This window comes from Aedes aegypti, chromosome 2 (genome assembly GCF_002204515.2).
Source record: "Aedes aegypti strain LVP_AGWG chromosome 2, AaegL5.0 Primary Assembly, whole genome shotgun sequence".
NCBI lineage: Eukaryota > Metazoa > Arthropoda > Insecta > Diptera > Culicidae > Aedes > Aedes aegypti.
This window is the reverse complement of record NC_035108.1, coordinates 194843121-194865571: the sequence shown is the minus strand read 5'-3', so window position 1 is coordinate 194865571 and position 22451 is coordinate 194843121. Positions and strand designations below refer to the sequence as shown.

At 42.1% G+C, this 22451-nt stretch overlaps 1 protein-coding gene across 2 annotated transcripts in view; it reads left to right on the top strand.

The window, feature by feature from the left end:
• LOC110676286 (melatonin receptor type 1A-like) overlaps nt 1–13920 on the top strand; it is a 207934-nt gene extending 194014 nt beyond the window's left edge. For both annotated transcript variants that reach the window (XM_021843585.1, XM_021843584.1), the window contains 3 exons: nt 2608–3349; nt 7710–7882; nt 12635–13920. In XM_021843585.1, coding sequence (XP_021699277.1) covers nt 2899–3349; nt 7710–7882; nt 12635–13348 — 1338 coding nt within the window. In that variant the 5' untranslated portion in view covers nt 2608–2898 and the 3' untranslated portion in view covers nt 13349–13920. The remainder of the gene's footprint in view (nt 1–2607; nt 3350–7709; nt 7883–12634) is intronic.
• The last annotated feature ends 8531 nt before the right edge of the window (nt 13921–22451 follow it).

Genomic DNA, 22451 nt, shown 5'->3' with positions numbered 1-22451 from the left:
TGATCATTTCTGGGATTCCGTTTCAAAATAATGAAAATCTGGCTAGTATCTTTCTAACAATTTCTCAAAGCATTGGCTATTCTGAGGATAGCTCTCCTTTTGTTGAACTTAAACGCTTAGCTCGACAACCTATTGCCCGTGGTGCGACTCCCCAAATTCTTTGTCAGTTTGCCCATCGTCTCACTAGAAACGAGTTCTATCGAAAGTATCTTGGTAAACGTAACCTCAGTCTGCGTAACATTGCATTGGTTTCGAGAACGATAATAGAATTTTCATCAACGAGAACCTTACTAGCAAGGCTAGGTCAATTCGTACTGAGGCAATCAAGCAGAAGAAGCTAGGGCGTATACAGAGTGTCACTACGCGAGATGGTGTAGTTTACGTTAAATTTAGTGGCTCTGGGGAACTTGATGCTATACACAATATCCAACAACTAAATTAATATGAAAATTGTTATACTATATCAGTGGTGGGCGTTTTTTCTTTTTATAATTAAATAGCAATCACCGTAGCTAATTTCATTTGGCTGTAATTAATGTGCAAACGATATTCGAACTATGATTAGCTTTAAGTTTATGTTCTCTTTTACTGTTATCACTACAAATACACCGTCTCACACTTCAAATGTGGTGGTCATTAAATTCGATTATGGATAATCTTCATACTGACGTTCACAATGCCTTGAATAATCTCTCAATACCTCGAGCCGTAATTAACTCTGCTCTTGTCGATGGTAAGCTTAATATTTGTCACATTAACGTACTAAACTCTGTACTCTGTAACTCTGCTGGTCGTGACATAAGTTAGTAACCAAATGCTGTTTTCCATACAAAACGCCCAAGTTTGGGGTGCTGTATCTCAGCTTCTGATAGTCCGAATTAGCTGAAATTTGGATGACGAACTACAAATAACTTGAAATGTTGCCTGTAAGAGAATTATTATATTGCAGTCATTTTACATAGAGTTTCAGAGGGTTGTTCAAAGACAAAAGTAAGTAACCGAGAGACTTTGTAATTTAATTCTGAAACGGTAAATTGTGGGTGGTTGGTCTGTTCCACAAAGTTGTTCAATTTCAGAAGTCACACAAGTTTGCAGAACACACCAACTTTCCACGACTAACTGTTTTTGAATTAAATTAAAAAGTCTCTCGGTTACTTACTTTTGTCTTTGAACAACCCTCTGAAATTCTATGTAAAATGACTGCAATGTAATGATTCCCTTACAGGCAAAATTTCAAGTTATTTGTAGTTCGTCATCCAAATTTCAGCCAATTCGGACTACCAGAAGCTGAGATACAGCACCCCAAACTTGGGAATTTTGTATGGAAAAACAGCATTTGGTTACTAACTTATGTCACTGACTGTATATATTCAGAAAACCGTGATTCCTGGTTACCGTGCAGAACAAATCTCGATCAAACAATGTTTAAACTTAATTTAATCTTATTGGCGTGTTCAACAAACTTTACTAGAATAGAATTAGCTTTTAATAGGTGGCAATAGAAAATGATTTTGATTTATGAGTATAGAGTTATGATTTTTTAAACCTCAAAATAAGCCTAAAACACATTTTCAACTTGAAGCATAGTCTAATCAGATATTGTTAAAATTGACGCTTATATTGAGCTGTTCGGTAATCCAATCAGCATGGCTATTAAATTAATTAACTCATTACGCGTGGTAAAGATGGACAAATTATGGGTGAAATTATGAAAAAAATCCACGTGCTCGGCTGGGATTTGAACCCAGGACTCTTGTATGCTAGACGAGCGCTTTACCAACTAAGCTACCGAGCCACTTGGTGACCCAATAACTGAGTTGGTTACAAGTTTAGTCTTTGCATTATTTCCAAAAAGAGATCAAGATTTATCAAAATCTTATTGTACAATGCTAAAGCCGTTTTGAAAAAGAATTGTTTGACATCGGTTTGTATCAGCATCATTCACTGAAATACTGGGAAAATTGCAGTTCTCACTGATCAATGCTTAATATGATGGATACTAGCACATCACCCTATCATAGATAAAAAAATCTTTTTGACATGGTGTAACAAAAAGTTTTTTTTAAACTTTATTAACGAGATTTTTAAGTTCATCTCGGGACTCGGGAAGGCTTCACTATAACTCTTAAGGAACTATTTCGGGGATGGAATTCGATCCCAGGTTCTCGGCGTTAGGGGCGTGTGTTGTAACCACTAAATCAGGTCCGTCCCCCTCGTAACAAAAAGTTGTAAAACAGATATCAATTTTCCCCCGGATTACGGTACCATATGTCCATACATAGCATATGCGTTTAAACTTCTGGATATAATATGTACCAGTTCCTTCTGCAATAGGTTTCCGGTACCCTTGTATTCATAAAGGCCGTACTTACATAAAAATGTCCAGGGTTTCACTCTAAAAATTCATATCTTTCATATAAAGCAAAAAGAACGAAAATCGACTAAAATGGATTTGTGGGAGCTTTCAATTTGTAACTGTTTCTTAAGGTTAATCAAGCTTCGCGCCCTTGGTCCACAGTTAAAGACTCTCTGAATATAGATCCTAATCAGATTTAGCAATTTCATGTATGTAATTAAATAAACGTCTCTTTCCTTCTAAACCCACAGGTCCTTGACTCGGTTCTGGAAAGAAACAACAGCCGATAGAGTGGCCTCAGACACGAAAAATTATCAACGGTCCATTTCCCTAAACGTCTGTTTCTTGCAAACATCTCCGACGCAACATCCTCATCGTGGCAGTAGGCTAGTCACCTTGCAGTAGGCTAGTCCATATCACACTGAATACGACATCACACGAGAGGGAGCTTTTATTGACAAGCCGGACATAATTTGATCACACACCGAGCAGAAAACAAAAACGACCAAACGGAAACAACGCAACAACGGAACAGACGGGAAATGATGAAAACTAAAACGGCAACCATGTGCTCGACAACGCTTACCGGCATCCTGATGGCGGCGACAGTCTCTATTTTAAGCATGGTCGTTGCTGGGGAAGCAGAAGTAGGAGGAGAAGCAAGAGGGCTTTTCGGAGAAACAGACAAAGGAGGCGGAGAGGGTCTTCCGATACCGACGGCCGCAACAAGTGCCACCAATTACGATGCCGATTTCAGTGAAAACGGCACCAATTTGCTAACGGCGATAACTCCATTAGCCCTGATGTCCAAGCACGGGGGCACTTCCGGTGGCACCAAGCAGCACGGGGAGGACGTATCCCCGGTTACCCTTTCGACTGAGTGGCCTCGCTTGGCACGGCTTCTGCTGCTGGCCAGTCTGTCCGTTATCGGCAGTATCGGTAACGTGTTTATGATTTCCTCGGTCATGATTGAGGACCACCTCAAGAAGGCAGGTAAGCATCCTTTTTAGTCTTGGGCGATAGACGATGAAGTTTTCTTCTTTATTCATTATCCGGATATAATAGTGAAGTTTGCTGCGTGAGTTTTACGATTTTGTTCTTAAGGACAGTTTTCAATCCTAGGAGAGTGATTAGTACGCCTTTTGTCTTTTTTCTACTTCAAAATCTTCCCCATCACACTTTTTTCCTTCTAGAGTAGAAACTAGATTTATTTTCTTTCCATTCAAATTAATTGATCGATTGCAACCAAGAACCAGTATTTTTCACCTTAAATTTGTTTTGTCATACATTATCTAGGATCCATTCATGCTGATGATTGAATAATGGGTTCTTGAACCTTGGACTTAAACTAGTTCAGTCATCCCACATTAATGAATCAACTAACCTGCCTATAAAAGCCTTACACGGTAGGAAATCGACACGTTCGATTTAATAAATTGATCACTTGACTCAATTCAAAAAACCATCACCTTGCTGCAGAAACTGTAGGCTTCAATGATACCTTGCATACCGTCTTGATGATCGTTGTTTGTTGTTATTTTTCATAGCGTTTTCTCTTTCAAGCATGAGCCTCTGTACGTGCCATAAATTCTTTCGTTCTCATGACTTTTACTGTGCGCCGTGTGTTGGTGCTGTCTCGCTCTCTCTCACGGGCATTTTGAATACAGGGCGCACAGTAAAAGTCAAACGTTTTATAGCATGCATAGGCTCATACTACGATTAAATTGTTTGCTTCAATGATGGAATGATTTCGAAGCCTGCGGTAGAACTTTGACAGCTGCGGTAGAACTCTGCGGCTACCGCCAACCGAAAAATTTTCTTAACAACCGTAATATTATGTGATGAATAATAGCATACAATGCGAGTGTATAATTTTTCTAGCGAACTAACCTGTGCTGTTAAGCATTTTAACTTGTGATAATGTTGATTGGACAGCTGCTACGGATTGATTCAACTTACTTTTATGCAACTTCTGGTTGTCAGACGCCTGAGAAGGTAACTAAGGGAGTGCGGGGATGTCGCACCAACGACGACCCAGCCCAGCTAAAACCACTTGAGCAATTCAGCAAGAATTGTTCAAGTACAGTGCGTGGGCTCACTGTACTTGAGCAATTCTTGTTGCTCACGTGGTGTATAGACCATAAGACATTCCCAAGTAACAATGAAAGCTGAACAGCAAGAGTATTTGCTGAATATTGGCTGATCAATGGTGTACGAGACTGGACACCGTGACAGCTGAACAATAGTTTAAAGAAAAGCTTATTAAACACACTTATTCAGCAGTATACTCAAAGCTGAATATTGAGTTGAAAAAAACTATTTTTCATCTACAGTTTCAACTTTTGTTCAGCCAACCTGAATGATATTGATTAAAGGTTATTTAAAGCTTTGATCAAATCAACAGCCATTGTCGAAAAATTGTTCACCTGTATGTTGATAAAAATATACATAGCGGAATATATACCTACATTGGGTCGAACACTAAATTAATTATTATAAAACTGTTTCATCGAACAACAAATTTTTCACATCCCGAAGCAAACATGCTGTAAACGCACACGGGCCTACCATTTTTTGAAAAAAAAATCCTGAATCCGGCATCGATTACCTTGTGTAATAACAAGATAGAACACTACACTCGATGACGCAGATTTCTTCGTAACATTTTTAATTAACTGTACGAAATCGAAATCATTACCAACTTGCGTTGACAACAATTGAATAGCAGAAATTCAAAATTACCGAGGATTCTATTTTGAAACAAAAATCACAACACACTTTGACAGCTAACTCAAGTGTTTTTGCATAGCGCTGTAATCACTTCTTCAGCCTCAATGCAGCCTTTAAAATAGCCCTTATTCAGACAAAACAATATGTTAGTCCCTTGCTGTTGATGATGTTCACACAGTCTCATGTGGAGCAGATGTCAAGGTAAGTGGTTATAAATCAGCGAATCCCAGTTCAAATCTCAATGGCACATATTTACTAATCTTCATCTTTAAATTTCAGCACTTTTCTACACTATGTGTTTGAAATTGTTAGTTGCGTTGATAAAACCCAATACTATAAACCTGTGAATACTTTTTAATTTTTTTTGGTTAATTTTTGAATAATGGATGAATAAGCGATTGTTAAGCTTTCGAAGGTTGCCATCTGTTCTAAAAATAGAATTATGGTTATTGAAAGAAGCCTAAATAAGCGCATGCTAGACCTTTATTCAGCCTTCTAAATAGCTTCAATTAAGCTTAAGGCTGAATAAAATCGACAGAATTAGATGTTTAACAGCTGCACAACAGTGAATACAGGCTATAAACAGCTTTTTTTCAAACAAAGGCTGAATTGAATTAGCTATAAAAGCGTTTGAGCAGCTTCAAATTGTTACCTGGGTTACCCTTGACTTCAGACCCGTATCTTCCCAGAACCACCTTACGGTATTTCTTCGCGGAGGGGCATTCTGCTTCTAATAGCCGACTTAAATAATGTTACAAGTGATCAGCCTCGGCAGAGCTAATCATCTGCAGCCAACTCTTGGTCGGCGCGCCATAGGCACTGTAATTCTAACATAATGTGAGTGACAGCCGTAGTTACTACATTCCAACACTCGGAATCCGCACACATTCTCTTTATTATATTGTCGGGGGACGTGTCCCCTCCTCATGAGCCTATGTATGGTATAAAACGTTTGACTTTTATTGTGCGCCCTGTTTTCAAGTTGCCCGTAAGAGAGAGCGAGACAGCACCAACACACGGTGCACAGTAAAAGTCAAAAGAATAAAAGAATTTATGGCACGTACAGAGGCTCCCGGTCAACCAGTCAGTGATTTTCGATGGCGATCGATATAGATTCGTTTTGAACCGTTAGCGATCGCCATCGTTGGTTAAAGATCTATAAAGAATTATGAAGACTGGTTGGTCGGGCTCATGTAGCGAGCATGCGACCTCTCACAACAATGAAACTAGGGCAATCGAACACGACATGCTCCGCTGTTTCCTCCACACCAGCACAATTGGGGCACGCAGGAGATTCGGAGTGCCCGAACCTATGCTGGTACTGTCTATAGCAACCATGTCCTGAGAGAAATTGCGCCAGGTGGAAGTTCACTTCCCCATGGTTTCTTTCATACCAATCTGACACATTTCATTCCTGCTGCTAACTTTTGAGCGTATCCTCTTTACACGTGTCGCGGACTCCTTTGGTACCTCTTTGGTTGAAGCATTGAACATCTTCCATAATGATGGACGTCATCCCGGCTATGATGCACACGGCCTCTTTAGATACCGTTCGGTATGCACTTGCTACACTTAATCACATTATCCTGTACATGCTGTCCAACCGCCTTAGGTTTCTGCTCGTTCTAAGCGCTTTTGACCAGATTGGTCCTCCATAGTATGGCCTCCGTAGTATGGCCATACCTTAGTATGGATAACGCCACGCTTGCCAGGAGCTTGTGTTTGCAGGCAATAACAGCAGAGCTGTTAGACATCATCCTCGATAGCGCCGCTATAGCCGTTGATGCCCTTTTATTGGCATATTCAACGTGGCTAGTGAAGCTGAGCTTGTCATCGATCATTACCCCAAGATGCCTAAGAGATCGCTTGGACTCTATGGTTCAGAATAGATTTACCTTTCCTGAATCCAAACTGGTTGTCGGACATGCCATCCGCACCTTCCGTGTACGGTACTAGCCTGTTGAGGATCAAGCCTTCCAATAACTTGCCCGTCGTATCTAGTAGACAGATAGGTCTATACGCCGACGGGTCACCTGGTGATTTCCCCGCCTTTGGTAGTAGCACCAATTTCTGTCGCCTCCATACATCCGGGAAGATTCCTTGATCTATTCAGCGTTGCATCGTGGTTCTGAACATGATGACGGCCCACTTCGCCTTAAGAGTGAAGGATAGAAACTAGTGAAAGATACAACTACAAAGTACGAAGTAAAGGATGGGCCTGAAATAAAAAGCCTGGATTTTCAGCTTGCATCCTTTTATTCCATTTCTAAATACATCTTTTACCATTACACATTCGTAAGCACACGGGCCGTTCAATGTTGGATAAGGCCCTGACGCAACTGATGCGTCGCTCTAGATATAGGTTAATTCGCCAATTGTTGAGCGGTTAAAATTCTCGCTAGGCATGGTTTTTAGCCGTTCAACAATATACAAATTACCCCAATACTAAAATACAGATCACAACCATTTTCTCCTTTTTATTAGGCCTTATGTTCATCATCCAACGCATTAGAAACCCCATCAATTGTTCTGGTTTTGTGCGCGCGCCTCTTTCCTTGCCCACCCATTTTTCTCTCTATCTCTTCACACACACTTCTATAAATCCCAATGTATTATTCTGCAGGTAACGCATTCATAGTGAACATAGCGCTCGCAGATTTACTAATCACTAGCGTAGTGATGCCAGCGTCCACCATTGTGCTCCTGGCTGGAATCGACAATTCGGACACGGAAGTATGCAAATTTCAGTGGTTTCTAGCTGCTTGCTCGTTTTTGGTTAGCATTTTAACCCTAGCAGTAAGTATTACCGGGATTCAACCGGGGAAAGCTCATCAAATGCATAACGTGTGTGCGTGTGGACTTAGAAAACCGATCGATGTAGTTAGATGCTTGAGTTTTCCGGCTAGTAGATTTGATGTAGCACTGTAGTATGTATTATGTAGAGTGAAATTAGATGTTTATTTGTGTGCTTCAATTGATAGCTCCGTAGCTCTGTAATGGCATGAATGTAGACTTGAATCTCCAAATTCCCCAAGAAAGGTAAGACGATTTCCATCATACGAAGTGTACAAATGTAAAATGTTAGTATAAAGCGAACCCAGTCTCTGTGATATGTTTCAGAAGGCATTTGAACGAAATCAACCGTCGAGTGGACATTGAGATTCGTCTGATCAGTTTGATCGATATGGTCGATCTATCTTGAGGAGGTTTAAGCGTCATAAAGATCAATCCAAATATTACAAACCAGTCACAGGCCTTTTCACTTCACGGTAATCGATATTGTTACATATTACAAGTAGTCCAATGTGAACAAATGCTTCTACAATTTCCAACTCTAATTCAGTACCATCTCTACTTGACATCACGTACTTCGTTTTAGGAGAATTCAGGCCTATCATCGCTGTCTCTATTTTCAGGAGGACGAAGGTTTCTTCGGCTGGCCTGCGTTCAATGTATCAATGAGATCGATTTCGCCAGCAATGCCTTGGAATCTATCGACACAAACGAGTTTGCACTTCATCTGCAATTTGATTACTTGATTTCTTACTATCTAGCGTTGTATGTCTTTCAAAATACTGGATGGATCGATTGAGCAGCTCAAACGGGACCACGGGCAGCCTTACAATTTTACGTCTTATAATAGACCCTTCCAGTGTGTAAATCCATAACGCAGGTCTTATAGTTGCGTCACACGCTCTCGCTATCGCTTCTGGTAATTCGCCTGACCTGTTTGGAGCGTCACTTATTATCTCGACGAAGAGGTCATTGTCAAAATCCTTCGTCTTCCACTTTCGTTCTCCATTCCTCCATACTATACGGCACTGTCCAATGATATAGTGGAACGCCTGATGGCCTCTATAAGAATTCTTCGCTAACTATCCATTTCAGAGCAACGGGCTACATAAGGGTTCGTTATTGATGGATTCTCGATTGTCTTTGCGGAATATACGTAGTAAGGTTGTTCTTCCGCAGACTTCAGTTGAGCGTAGCCAACGCTTCCAGTAGGATGCTTTTTTTTTTCTTTCTTAGCAATGGGGGGATAATCTGCTCAACAGACCCCGGACCCTGAAGGTCCAGGAGTGTGGGGTTGGGGACCGTTTACTACATGCAAAGCAGCAGACAGGACTACATCCCCGACCCACAAAACCATTCCCATTGCCGCCAAACCCTTCGTCTCTCCGGGACCACCAAGAAGGCATTGCTTCGGAGAGGGACTATTGCACATCGCAACCTCAAGGTTAGCTGCGTAGCCATGCAGCAACGAACATCGATGACACGCTTAGGGGGGTCCACCAAGGTAGCATGCTGGCGCTTTGCAAACTTCCCGGGTGGTCCTTACCTCTCATTGCCCGCTGAAGGCGGGCAGGGTCAACCACAACGCCCGCGCTTAGCTGCACCGCAGGTTTCAAGAACTGATACTGCGGGCTCCGCAATTTGACCTACTGAAGGCTCAGGCCCTATCAGCTAGCACCAGCTGGGATTGCTGACGAAGGGGCCTCCACCTGCCCCGAATAACCAAAGGCTCGTATCCAACCCAGTAGATCGGCGCCACCACAGCAGGACCGGCGCTACCAGGATGTTCTCTCCGCGGCCACTTAATCGCTGTAAGGGCCGATTTCGACCGTAGGGCACCGGTATGACCTACGTATCCGACTGCGAGTCCTTGGACCACCTGTTGCTTAGCGTCTGCATCAACCACTCCTCGAGTCCACTCGCCACCTCCTTTATAGCTCCAAGACGATATGGGTGATAGCCGATGAAACGACATTCCAGCCAAGCACTTCTTAACACATCCTCCGAACCAGATTGTCCGGAGTCGTGTCCCCACCGCATGTAGCAAACATGCGGTCACCCATTGTACAGAAACGCGGGCACACGAAAAAAAAACATGTTCCACCGTTTCCTCTAAACCTGCACAAACTGGACATTCGGGAGAACCCGCATGACCGAAACGGTGTAAATACTGTCTAAAGCAACCAGGACCAGGACAGCCCGAAAGGACCTGTGTCAGGTGGAATGTTAGCTCCCCATGGCGCCTATTGACCCAGATATCTACCCTCGGAATCAACCTGTGGGTCCACCCTCCTTTGGTAGAACTGTAAGGATGGTAAGGAACATATGGGAGATTGGATTTTCAAACATTTTTAAATTTTGAATCGCCCTAGTGAAACACTCTATGTCCTCCATGATGAGGATACCAATAGGCACCATACCAGTGATGACGCAGAGTGCATCGTGTGACAAGGTACGGTACGCGCTCGCAACCCTCAGGCATATTAGCCTATAAGTACTTTCTAGCTTACTACGGTAGCTATTGGTACTTAAAGCCGTGCCCCAAGCTGGGCCACCATACCTCAGTATGGACGAGGCGACACTGGCCAGAAGCTTACGCTTACTGGCGTACACCTCAGAGCTATTGGACATCATCCGGGACAGTGCCACAATAGCTGTGGAGGCTCTCTTGCAGGCATAATCAATGTGGCTACCGAAGATAAGCTTATCGTCGATCATCACCAGTGTCACCAGTGCCAAGTGTTTGACGGAGCGCATCGAAGTGATCGTGCAGTCGCCTACACTGACCACCGCTTGTTGCACCGACTTTCGGTTGTTGACAACAACCGCCTCAGTTTTGTGGTGAGCCAATTCCAGTTTCCTGGAGCTCATCCACTCCTCCACAATTGCGATCGAGTGGGCTGCAGTCAATTCCACTTCTTCGATCGATTCACCGTAGACCTCCAGCGTAATATCGTCGGCAAAGCCAACGATGACCACACCCGCCGGGAATCTTAATCTCAACACATCGTCGTACATGACACTATCCCGTTAGCGTTGTCTAGGTCTTATCTTCTCGTCCAGGCTCTGCTACCTAACGATCTCTCATTAAATCGGTCTCTGCATCTCCTCCAGGACGTACTTGAGTACATCAACCGTTGAAACTATACAGCACAAGAAGGCTTCCTTGTCAGCGCAGGCTTCTGAATGGTATTTGGTACCAGGTCCGCACCTTTCTTTTGTTCAAGCCTGGGCAAATATTTGCAGTAGCATTAGCTCGTTGCGCAGTACCATACAAGTTTTCTTCCAAACATATCCACTGCAGATGTGTGATGTATCTACACTCCAACAGAAATTCGTCTTCTTTGTACTTTCCTGAATATAAGCAATTGGACGCTTGAGTCGGAAAACTGGCTTCTTCTGTCAGTGTCAGTCGAACTTTTGTCTGCCATACAATGGGACTTGTTAACTCATTTGACATAATATGTTGGCAAAATAGAGCGGATTAACCGGTCATGAGCTACTGGAATCAATTTCCTTAATAGTAACCGGACTTTTGTTGCCTCGTCCAGTTTTACGGCCGAACAAGCCCACATTTCGTGCGTAGAGTTGGAAATGAAGCCTTTTTTCAGCTCATAAGCGATCTCTGTGATTTTGCTGTAGGGCGAGTACAACACTTTTTCGTCTCCTAACATGTCAGCACCTATGTTTTATTCCATGTCTGGGTTGTATTTACAATTTCATTCTCTTACCTCTATCTTACAATATGTTTACTTCCAAACAACTCCGCTGCAGGATGTACCTGATTGCCAATACTCCTCCTCATCACACAACCTCCGAACCAAACATCTGCCGCTTTCTGTCTTCTGGCACCGAGCGCCTCCTCCTCGCTGCCAAACTCCTCCTAGCCTCGAGCTTCTCCTGGTCAGCTGCACCATCCGCCTCCAAGCTCCTTTTGACTTTCGAGTTTCTTCAGCTCTTCTGATTTGGTCCTCCAATCAGCCAGCTCCACACCTGCTCTTCCAACCTCGTCACAGCATCTTGGCCTCCGACTCGTGGTTCCTCTTCAGCCATCTCCCGTCCAGGTTCTACTCCCTCGATGAGGTTCTGCCTTCTCGTCCATGTATTTTTTTATGTCCTCATCGGATTTGTCTCAGCTTCCTTCAGGCATTCCTGGGCCCATAACCTGTTGAAAAATAACGGCTATTCAAACAAAAAGCCCATTCCAACCGCAGGCTACTGACTGATATCGCTACTATGTCAGCAGCTCTCTTTTATTCCTTGTCTGGGTGTATCTACTATTTCACTCGCTTACCTTTATCTTACAGTATGTTCACCTTCAGACATCTCCGCTGCAGGGTGTGTGATGTACTTGCTATCCAACAATAAACTGCTGCTGCTTTTGGTGGATTTGCATCGGACACGATACAACATCTACTGCTTGTTATTCACATAATGACACGGTTATAGCCTTTATCAGAGCTTTGGACTTGTACTTCTGGTTCTCAAAAGTTTCAAGTTCTTTCTGGCGTACTGCTATAGTGAGCCATGTAACCCGCTGGCGATCTTAAATGTACTCCGAGCAACAACCCAGGGTTTCGTCCATTCATTCAAATATCCTCTCGACAAAGTACTTCATTCGATCAAATGCCTCAGTATTTCCATAACCAAACCCACCGAATGATGAAGCATATGAAAGTAACTGAATGTGCATTCGATGTGCTGACAAGGTGCGTGCTTCCAATCGATCTTATCTTTCTCTTTCCATTCTTCCAGATAATGGCCGTCGAAAACTATCTAAGACTGTGTACGACTCAGAATGAGCGCAGCTGGTTCAGCAGAACGAGCGTTACCGTGATCCTGCTAACAGTTTGGATCGTGGCCGGTTTGTTCTCCGGCATGCAGTTCATGTACGACATCGACTTTGACTACTGTGACCGGAAGTCGAAGCACATGGTTCCACCGGAAGCCGGTTGGATAGGACTGATGGTGTTGCTCCCGCTGCTACTCGCGTTCCTGACCCACATACGGATCATAGTCGACGTGAAGCGCAACATGAACTTGCCGAACTTCAAGCCAAATCTGGCCTACACGTGGGATCTCTCGTTAGTCCGGACCAACTTCTACAGCTTCCTAATCTTCGTCCTGTTTTGGCTGCCGTTCTGCGTGATTCTGGCGTACGGAACCACCAGAAGTGTGTCGAACCGGGTCTTCTACAACACGGCCTGGATCGGTCTGTCCAAGTCCTGCTTCCACAATGTGATCTACTGCTTGACGAACCGTCACTTCCGCAGTGCGTACGTGAGTTTGTTCAACTACTGCTGCTGCAAGACTACGGTGGCTGTTTCGCGGAGGCAACGGGTCGACGGCAGCCGACCTACGGCTGATGTCCGGGTTCATATCATCCCGGGCTACAACATGTACACCAGCCCTCAACGGGCCGGAAACAGCCACGGACACTGGGGAAAGCGTGAGTGCCACGAGTTATGATCGGAAATGTAGCTAAATTGATCGAGAACGAGAAATAGTTTCGATTAATTTACGGAACGAACTACCGTCGAAAGGGGCTGCTGAGTGATTCAGTAGCGAAGATATAGACGACATAAACTGAAATTTGAAACAAGTTTCTGAGCACTGGCAGTTAGGGACCTATAGGTAACGTAATATCCACCACAATTTAACTAAGAGTTGGAGGCTGTTGAATGGATTGATTTCGGAAGTCGATGTGGTAGGCTAAATAGGTTTGGATTGAACTTCTCAGTTCCCGACATTCAAAAGTCTGCACTGTAGAAGAGCATACCCCATAGTTACACATATATAAACCGTCTTATGTTTTTTTTTTTTTTTTTTTGAAAACAATAAATAAATGAGAGTATTTTATTCAAACGCATTACATTATTCTACAGTATTGATCTGCAATTCTCCATTCTTCAAGTAAGCCTACTTCCTAGACCACTGTGTAACAATTCAAAATGGTTCCCAATATTGCTTTAGAGTATTGTCGCGCGCCCACTAAATCGGAACGCGTGTGTGGGACACGCGACGTGTGGCTCGTTTCCGACATAACTGTCATAATGACATGTGTGGCGCTGCATTTTTTCGATGTTTATGAACACAGCGCACTATTCTAATATTAGTCGCGATGCTTGGAGATTGAGAAAAAATATATTAAAAATAAATGTTTGTCCTTATTTCTGTCGGATCCATAATATTGACAGACGGTAAACAAATTGCCGAGATCTTGATAAAACTTTTACCTATTAAAATTTACCTAGATCGAGGTTGAAAACTTAGATTGACAACTTATCGTTAAAATAAGTACCGAGATTCGGTATTGAAAATTTTCTACATCTCGTCTGTTGGATTCTCAGCAATCCGTTTTGCTGATGTCGGTAAAAAGTAGATTATGTAGGATGTTGCAACCTTTATTTAAAGCTTTTTGCACAGACCTTTTTGTAGGGTTTCAATGCTAGTAATGGATTCTTTAGTAGCTGAAATTCATTCTCGACGCTTTTCCGCAATGATATCTCAGACGCATATACGTTTTGTGGAGTCTAGCAACAAATTCAATGTCTTTACTTCATAGTATGCCTATGAAACATACAAAATCATTCGATTTTTCCAGCGAAATATGCATTTGAAAAACTGTTGTCCGAATGCCTATTATGGACTCTCCCGGGGTCAATAATAGGAATGTTTACAAACGTTTCCTATTATGGACCCTCCATTTGATTCCCATTTATTTAATCCGGCTCGCTGCCGACGTGCGTATTATGGACCCACCTGGAAATGCGTATTATGGACCCTCTTATGTGGTTTCATTTACAAAACTGTTCAAATGTCTGCATTTATGCGCCTCAAACCAAATATTTTGCCTGAAACTGCTGACTAACAATGTAATCGAAGTTCCCCCGGTGGATTTTCTTAGGAATAAGGTTGCTTTGAGTGTTAATTTTATGTTTTTTTTGTAGGGGATCCATAATACGCAAAGGGTCCATAACCGGCATCGACTCCCTATATGTTTTCAATATTTCGGATATATTATACTTGTTTTACTTCTACATGTATTCCTAAGAATCTATGCCGAATGCTTGAAAAAAAACCTTCACATTTGCTTCAAACTACATATAACCAAACGTTACAAAACCACATCGTCTTTCTAATTTAAATCTAAATTAAAACCACCAACTCGAAGTCAAATTGAAAACAGTATCTAGTATAGTTTAGCCCATCAACTTTGGAAAAATAACATGTAGCAAACACGGTGTTGTAGCGCGACCACTACATCGTCCAGATTTTAATTCAGACCAACGAAACTTCTCGAAAGCAACTTTTTGCAGCTAGAGCTGTGTAAAACCGATCTCAAAAGCAAGTTGATGTTCATCGTCGTGAAACAATAAAAAACACAGAAAATTGTAATGGTTATATGATGTGAACAAATGTTGTACAAATGAGTTCATCAAAAGTGGCGGAAACTAGGCGAAGTAAATGTTTCGGTGTACTGTTTATACATACAATCGAATGTGATAAATCTATGTTGTAGAATATACGGAAGCTGACGAGTTGGAATATCTTAATTCAATTGGGTTCGATGTTAAATTTATGAAATATTGTTTACGTTTAACGCAAATCTCTTTTTTTATATTGTAAATTTTGCACCCTATCGGACGCGACAATTTGTAATCGTCGCCGGTGAAACCGTCGCCAAAATCGTCGCCGGTGAAACCGTCGCCAAAATCGTCGCCAGCCAAGCAACCGCTGTGAATTTGACGTTTCCCCAGCCTTGCCAACACAAAAGCAAAGCACCTCATTTGATTGGTTTGCTGGCGATGATTTTTTTCAGTCTGTTCGAAAGTTGGCGGCGCGTTTTGTTGTAAATGAAACAGACAGTAATCTACTCTTAGCCACTAACAAAGCAGCCGATGGTTACCATCAGCCGCGACCCTAGCTACCGGTTGTATACCTTAGCAGCCGGCTATTTTATAAGGCATGAACAACTGTGAAAAATATTCAGTTTGTACCCAACCATTTTAGAATGAAGAACAATTAGAAGAATTACATTTTGGCGATTAGAAAATTTCAAGAATTCGAAACAGAGAAAACGCCTGGCAGATGGAAATGATGGAACGTTTCGGCAATCAAGGAAAGAATCTGGACTCGCCATCGCTGACTCCCACAACAAGGACTACCCGGACTGCGTCGGATAACGCTACGATACCCAATCAAGCTCTGAGGAGTCACCAAAACCGCAACTTTCTACGTGACCAACAAATGCATCAACCTGTTCGGACTGGACTTGATTGAGCTGTTCAAGCTGTGGGACACCCCACTATCTGCAACAAGGTCCACGTTGCCGCTGATCAAGTCAATTTAATCCAACGGTACAAAGCCGCGTATCCCGAAGTATTTTAGCAAGGCCTCGGACGCTGCAAGAAGATGAAGGTCCGACTCTATCTCAAGCCCAATGCCAAACCCGTTTACAAGCCGAAGCGCCCAGTTCCTTTCACGTCCATGGAGAAGATTGATGCGGAGCTGGACAGACTTCAATCTCTAGGAATCATCACGCCAGTGGACTTCTCCCAGGGGTGGCTCCGATCGTCGTAGTGAAGAAGCCAAGAGGTAAAGTTCAAATCTGTGCTGATTTTTCAACCGGACTGAATGCTGCCTTGGAGCCCAACCAATACTCGCTATCGGTTCTTGATGACATCTACACCAAGCTCAATGGGTGTCGGTATTTCAGCGTCATCGACCTGAGTGATGCTTATCAGCAGGTGGAAGTTGAAGACGACTCGAAGCAGCGTCTCAACGATCACTATTCTAATGCCTTCAAGCTTACGAATTCGTATTGAGGGAAAAAAAGTGCAACATATTACAGTCGGAGGACAAGTATCTGACGCACATCGTAGGTGAGAACGGTCTCCATTCAGATCCATCCAAGGTGGAAGCCATTGTCAAGATGCCACCGCCCAAAGATGTCACAACTCTACGTTCATTCCTTGGTGCAGTCAATTTCTATGCGAAATTTGTCCCGGAGATGACGCAACCTCACCAGCTGACGCGATCAAAGCCGTCGAACACGCTTCCCACTCACTCACCCTCGCGGAGACAAATTACGGTCAGATGCTGCTAGGATGCAAATTCACCCTCCAGACGGATCATCAACCAATCCTGCGGATACTCGGGTAGAAGAAGGAAATTCCGGTTCACAAGGCCAACCGACTTCAACGTTGGGCCCTGACACATCTGTGTTACAACTTCGACATCGAGTACCGGTGGAAACCCACCACGCAGTTTGGATACGCCGACGTTCTGTCTCGCCTCATCGACAGTTCCATTGAACCGGAGGAGGATTTCATCATCGCCTCGATTCAACTTCAATAGGGTCCTAAATACCTGTCTCAATTTTAGTACCAAACGCTTAAGTTTAGGCCAAAAACACATGATTACTCAATTTTTGAATGCTTTTCGTTAGTTTCCCGCCCAAAAAAATATTTTTTTCTGATTTTTGAAATTTTGTCACACCCCTTGCTTTAAACTCAAATTTTGGGTGTATTTTTTTCTCCGTGTCCCTTCCGAAATGTCAGATAGGAACAACCCCAGTGTAAAAACGTCAAGCCCCTGTGGTGTTTTTGTCGACTACGTTAACGTCAAACATGATCAAAAATGTCAAGGTTCAAATTTGGACTCATTTTCAAAATTAAAGTTTAAAAATGTTATAGCCGTTCTTTGAGTGGGAAAATTTGCCAAATTGTTTGCAAGAACACGCTATATCGTGTTATTTAATAAAAACAAGTTTTTATCAAACATTTTAGGACCCTATTCCATCAGTTCACTGCCAGTAACATTCAAGTCGGTGCGCGACGCTACCCTCTAGTGTCCAATTCTTCAACAAGTCATCCAGTACAACCAGCGTGAATGGACCTCCAAACTCGGTGACATCGCTAACCCTGAAGTTCATCAGTTCTTCGCTCATCGATACGCACTTCCGGTTGTGAAGGGCTGCGTCATGATGCTCAACCGTTTGGTGATCCTGGACAGATTTCGTCAGCGGATTCTCAAGCAACTTAACCGAGGACAACCGGGAATGGAGCGGATGAAAGCTATTGCACAGAGCCACGTGTACTGGTCGAAGATTGATAACAACATTGCTGATTGCGTCGAGAGATGTGAAAGCTGTGCTAAAAATTCGAAGACACCGTCCAAGGTTCCACTACAGTCGTGGTTGCTCGCTCAATTTCCCTGGTAGCGTATTCACATCGATTTCACTGGCCCAATCAACGGTCTGCACTTCCTCATAGTGGTAGACGCCTTCACGAAGTAGCCAGAAATTCGCATTGTCCGATCCCCGACAACATCAGCAGTAACCGAGTTCCTCGACGAGCTTTTTGCACGCTTTGGCGTTTCCAACGTCATTGTTTTCGACAACGGTACGCAGTTCACATCGGAACAGTTCGCGGCTTTGTGCAAGAAGAACAGAATTCAACATTTCAGAACATTGCCGTACCACCCGCAGTCCAATGGCCAGGCGGAGAGATTTGTGGACACCTTCAAAAGGTCGTTGCGCAAAATCAACTAGGGGGGAAGCATCCCAGAAGCAATCCAGACGCTCCTCCAGGTCTACCCTACCCAGTCGTGTTCTGAATGGCAGCACTCCAGCACAGACGGTACTCGATCTCGTCCATCACGACAAACCGAAGCCAGTAATCCTCAACCATCGCCAGGACGAACAGTTCAACCGGAAGCATGGCGCAACTCTTCGTGACTTCCGAAAAGGTGACATGGTCTACGCCAAGATCTACCGCAGCAACACCAAGTTGGAGTGGGCTTCGGGCGTTATAATCGAGGTCAACCACAACGTGCTACTGGATGATTGGCATTGATGAAAAAAGCTCATAGGATCGCCCTCCAACCAGCTTAAGCATCGTTCCAATGAAGCAACAACCGGATCAGCGGATTCAACACCACTGGGTATCCTAGTGGATATGTTTGAACTCCAATCTCCAAGACCAACTGTACAGCACGCCGCTCAACAAGGTCAAGCTGAGCAGGAAGTTCCCATCCAACCACGAACCGTGGTTCAACTGGTACTAGTAGTTCCCAACGAGGAAGTCCAAGTAAGTCCCAATCAACTCGAAGATGTCCCCAATCGTAATCGCATCCAGATTACGTAATCAACCAGAACCAAGGCATGAAGAAGAAGCCACCAGCAGATCCCGTTCCAGAACCACCACCATTTGAGCCATACATGTTCTGGAAATAAGAAGGGAGTAATGTTAGCCACTAACAAAGCAGTCGATTGTTACCAGTAGCCACGACCCTAGCTACCAGTTGTGTACCTTGGCAACCTGCTTATTTATAAGGCATCGAAAACTGTGAAAAATATTCAGTTTGTACTCAACAAGGTACCCAACCATAAAGAACAATTAGAAGTTGATACAAATAAAAATTTGAACCGCCCAATACGTCTAAAGGTAGGCAATTTCCTAAGGAAATTCTGCGTTCTTAACAGTAGTTCGTTAATGTTGCTTAATTTAATAAACTTATGAAAGATTGTACTAGGGAATCGTTTTCGGCGATGCCATTTTTAGTAACAATCGCATTTTCCTTGCTCATACCATTCGCAGAACTCGCGGGAAACATGAATCTTCGGTAGTGTCATTCATAATGATAAAAATCACGGATTCGAAAAATTGACAAATTTACCAAGCCACCACCAGCTTTTTACGCTAGCCTACTATAATATTTGAATCACCCCTTTCTGACACTTCGTCCATACACCATAAATTTTATAGTTCAATCTTAGCAAGCTTCGTAAAAATGAAAATTTCTAATGTTGACGATGTGATGTCAGAGTTTTTCCACTCTTGTTTTGTGAAAAAGAAAATTACAATATTTTCCAATAATTCCAATTACTTTTTTAAAAAGACAATTTACATTGTCTTCACCACATAGGCCAAAGACAGACTGAACGATCACTAACATTAGGCAACGGACAACACGAAACACCCAGTAGCCCAGTGATGAATTTTTCGTTCGACGAAAAGTTTCCACCGACTGGAGCGTGAATCGAACCCACACCCCGTGGCACAATACGCCTAGACGACTGGCGCCACTAACCACAAATCCACGAAGCCCACATCTATCTATTTTAGGTTAAAATGAAGTGGGAATAAGTGCCTGATAGATGAAACTATTACCAACTACGAACTATAGTTTATATATATATAGTTATAAACTGGATTTAGATGAAAAAAATCTCGCATAACTTATGATCTCGCCCCAAAAGCCATTGGTAGCCATGTGTGTAGCTTGTTGTTTCTGAGGATTTGAATGGATTTATACATTTTTTTTACAACTCTATGGTGAAGAAAGGATCATTATCTACCTGCCGGTGGTATTGGTCTGGATGTTTATACATTCATTTGCTCAGAAACAACGAGCTACTCACGTAATTACCAATGGTTTTTAGGGCGTTATCCCAGATTATGCGAGAAATAAGTAATTGATTTTAGTTGATGATGCCGCTCGGCAGTAGACCGCTCAGCAATAGGGCGATATTCAAAACTGAAAAGGCAAGAGATGGCTCTTTTTCAATGGTAGTAAAAACGCAATCCTGAAGCAAAGAAAGCACCACGGAAGATGAACTAAACACAAAAAGTTGTGTATTCACTTTACACTTCATTTCTAATCACTATTTTTTTGATCCAGTTTCCTAATTGCAAGCAATTAACGATTTTCATTATTTTTCATACGTTTTGACAGTTCTCCGACTACCATTCTTCCATGCGCTTGTGTTGAAAGTTTGAGAAATTTGAGAATCCAGCGTAGCGCGATCAGTGGGTGACATATGGTCGCACCGCCACCAAACCGGATCGCGCCAGTGAGACTCGCGACGCGCCTCAACTCGCGCGATTTTGAAATCAGTTTTTTAGTGTGGCGCTGCATTCTTACGATTTTTATGAACACAGCGCACTATTCACATATTAGCTGCGACGCACGGGGCACGAGAAAACAATAATTATAAATAAATAATGGTCTTGATTTCTACCGGATACATAATACAAACAACAGTGTCGTCGCTCGGCGGCCGGTAAGAGAAACTGAATGTTCGAAAGGTTGTTGTCTGTAATTTTTGCTGCTGGCGCCAACTGTTAGCGTTTGAGAACAAAATAAACAGTCATTACCCTATTCAATGCACAGCTAGTTACATTATTGGGCCAACATTGATGGATGTGATTCGATCTACACTAAAGTTAGTGATTCAATCTACAAATCAAAATAAAAACAAATATTCAGATTTATGAAATTACAATTTCTTTCAAGTTCAAGTCTCGAACTTAGCGACAGCCGCTTCATTATGTAGCCAGGACAAGCCTGCAAACAATTTTGAATCGCGGGACAAATTTCAGAATTTGTCGGATGGGTAAAAAATGTTACTACATGAGCAGTTCTGTTTTTTTTTTTTTTAACATATTTGTAACACTACAAAATCTGGGGTTATACAACAGTTCAGCGCAATATTTGTAAGAAATTTTGTCTAATTCTTCTTTGAACTTTACCAAGATTTCTGTCCAATATTATTATAGAATCATGTCTATTTTTGCGTAAGACCCAAGACATAGCAAAACTTCACAAGGATTTTTCTAAGTATTGGGGTATATTATGGATATGGTGGGATTCTATGAATTCTATTCTCTTGTTAGTTATGGTGAGAATTTGTATAGCCAATATGACCTTCTCAGAACTACTTTTATGAAGCTGGATTATAAGCTATTTTGTCTGATCCATTTTCAACTCATTTTTTGATAAAGCTTGATTAATATGATCCAAAATTATTGGCTGATCGATTGGATTTGTCCAATATAGGTACACATTGCAAGTTTCGTTGCTACGTCAAACATATCATTATGCATAGTTCTCATGAGGAAGCAGATTATCTGAAATAATTGCCTAGAACAAGACAAAAACAATTTTAATTAAATATATATATATATATATATATATATATATATATATATATATATATATATATATATATATATATATATATATATATATATATATATATATATATATATATATATATATATATATATATATATATATATATATATATATATATATATATATATATATATATATATATATATGATAAAGCCTGATTTGCTGCTGAAAAGGAATCGCTAAAGGAATTTCTTACCAATTCCTTGCAGAAATTTTCTACAGCGACTCCCGTTTGAGCTGACATTTCTTTTCAACTGCGTAATGCGATCAGAAAAAGGCGCTTTCTTGATCGATTCCTTGCAGGAATTTCCCATGCATCAAGATAGGCCAAGAAATTACTTGTCATCAGCGAATCAGGCTTAAGTATAAAAAAATCAAATTACGCAAAAACACATCATAACAATGGAGTGAAAATTCTTGACAGTTTAATCAACAAACACAAAAGCTTGCCTACTAAGATCTAACTATAAAATGTATAGGCAAGAAATGTCAAATCTGAATCATCCCTTGTTGTTTTATGGCTAGTGTAAAAAGCTGGATTGATCGTTTGTTCATGCTTTGAAAATATTTCATCAATAAATGATGATTC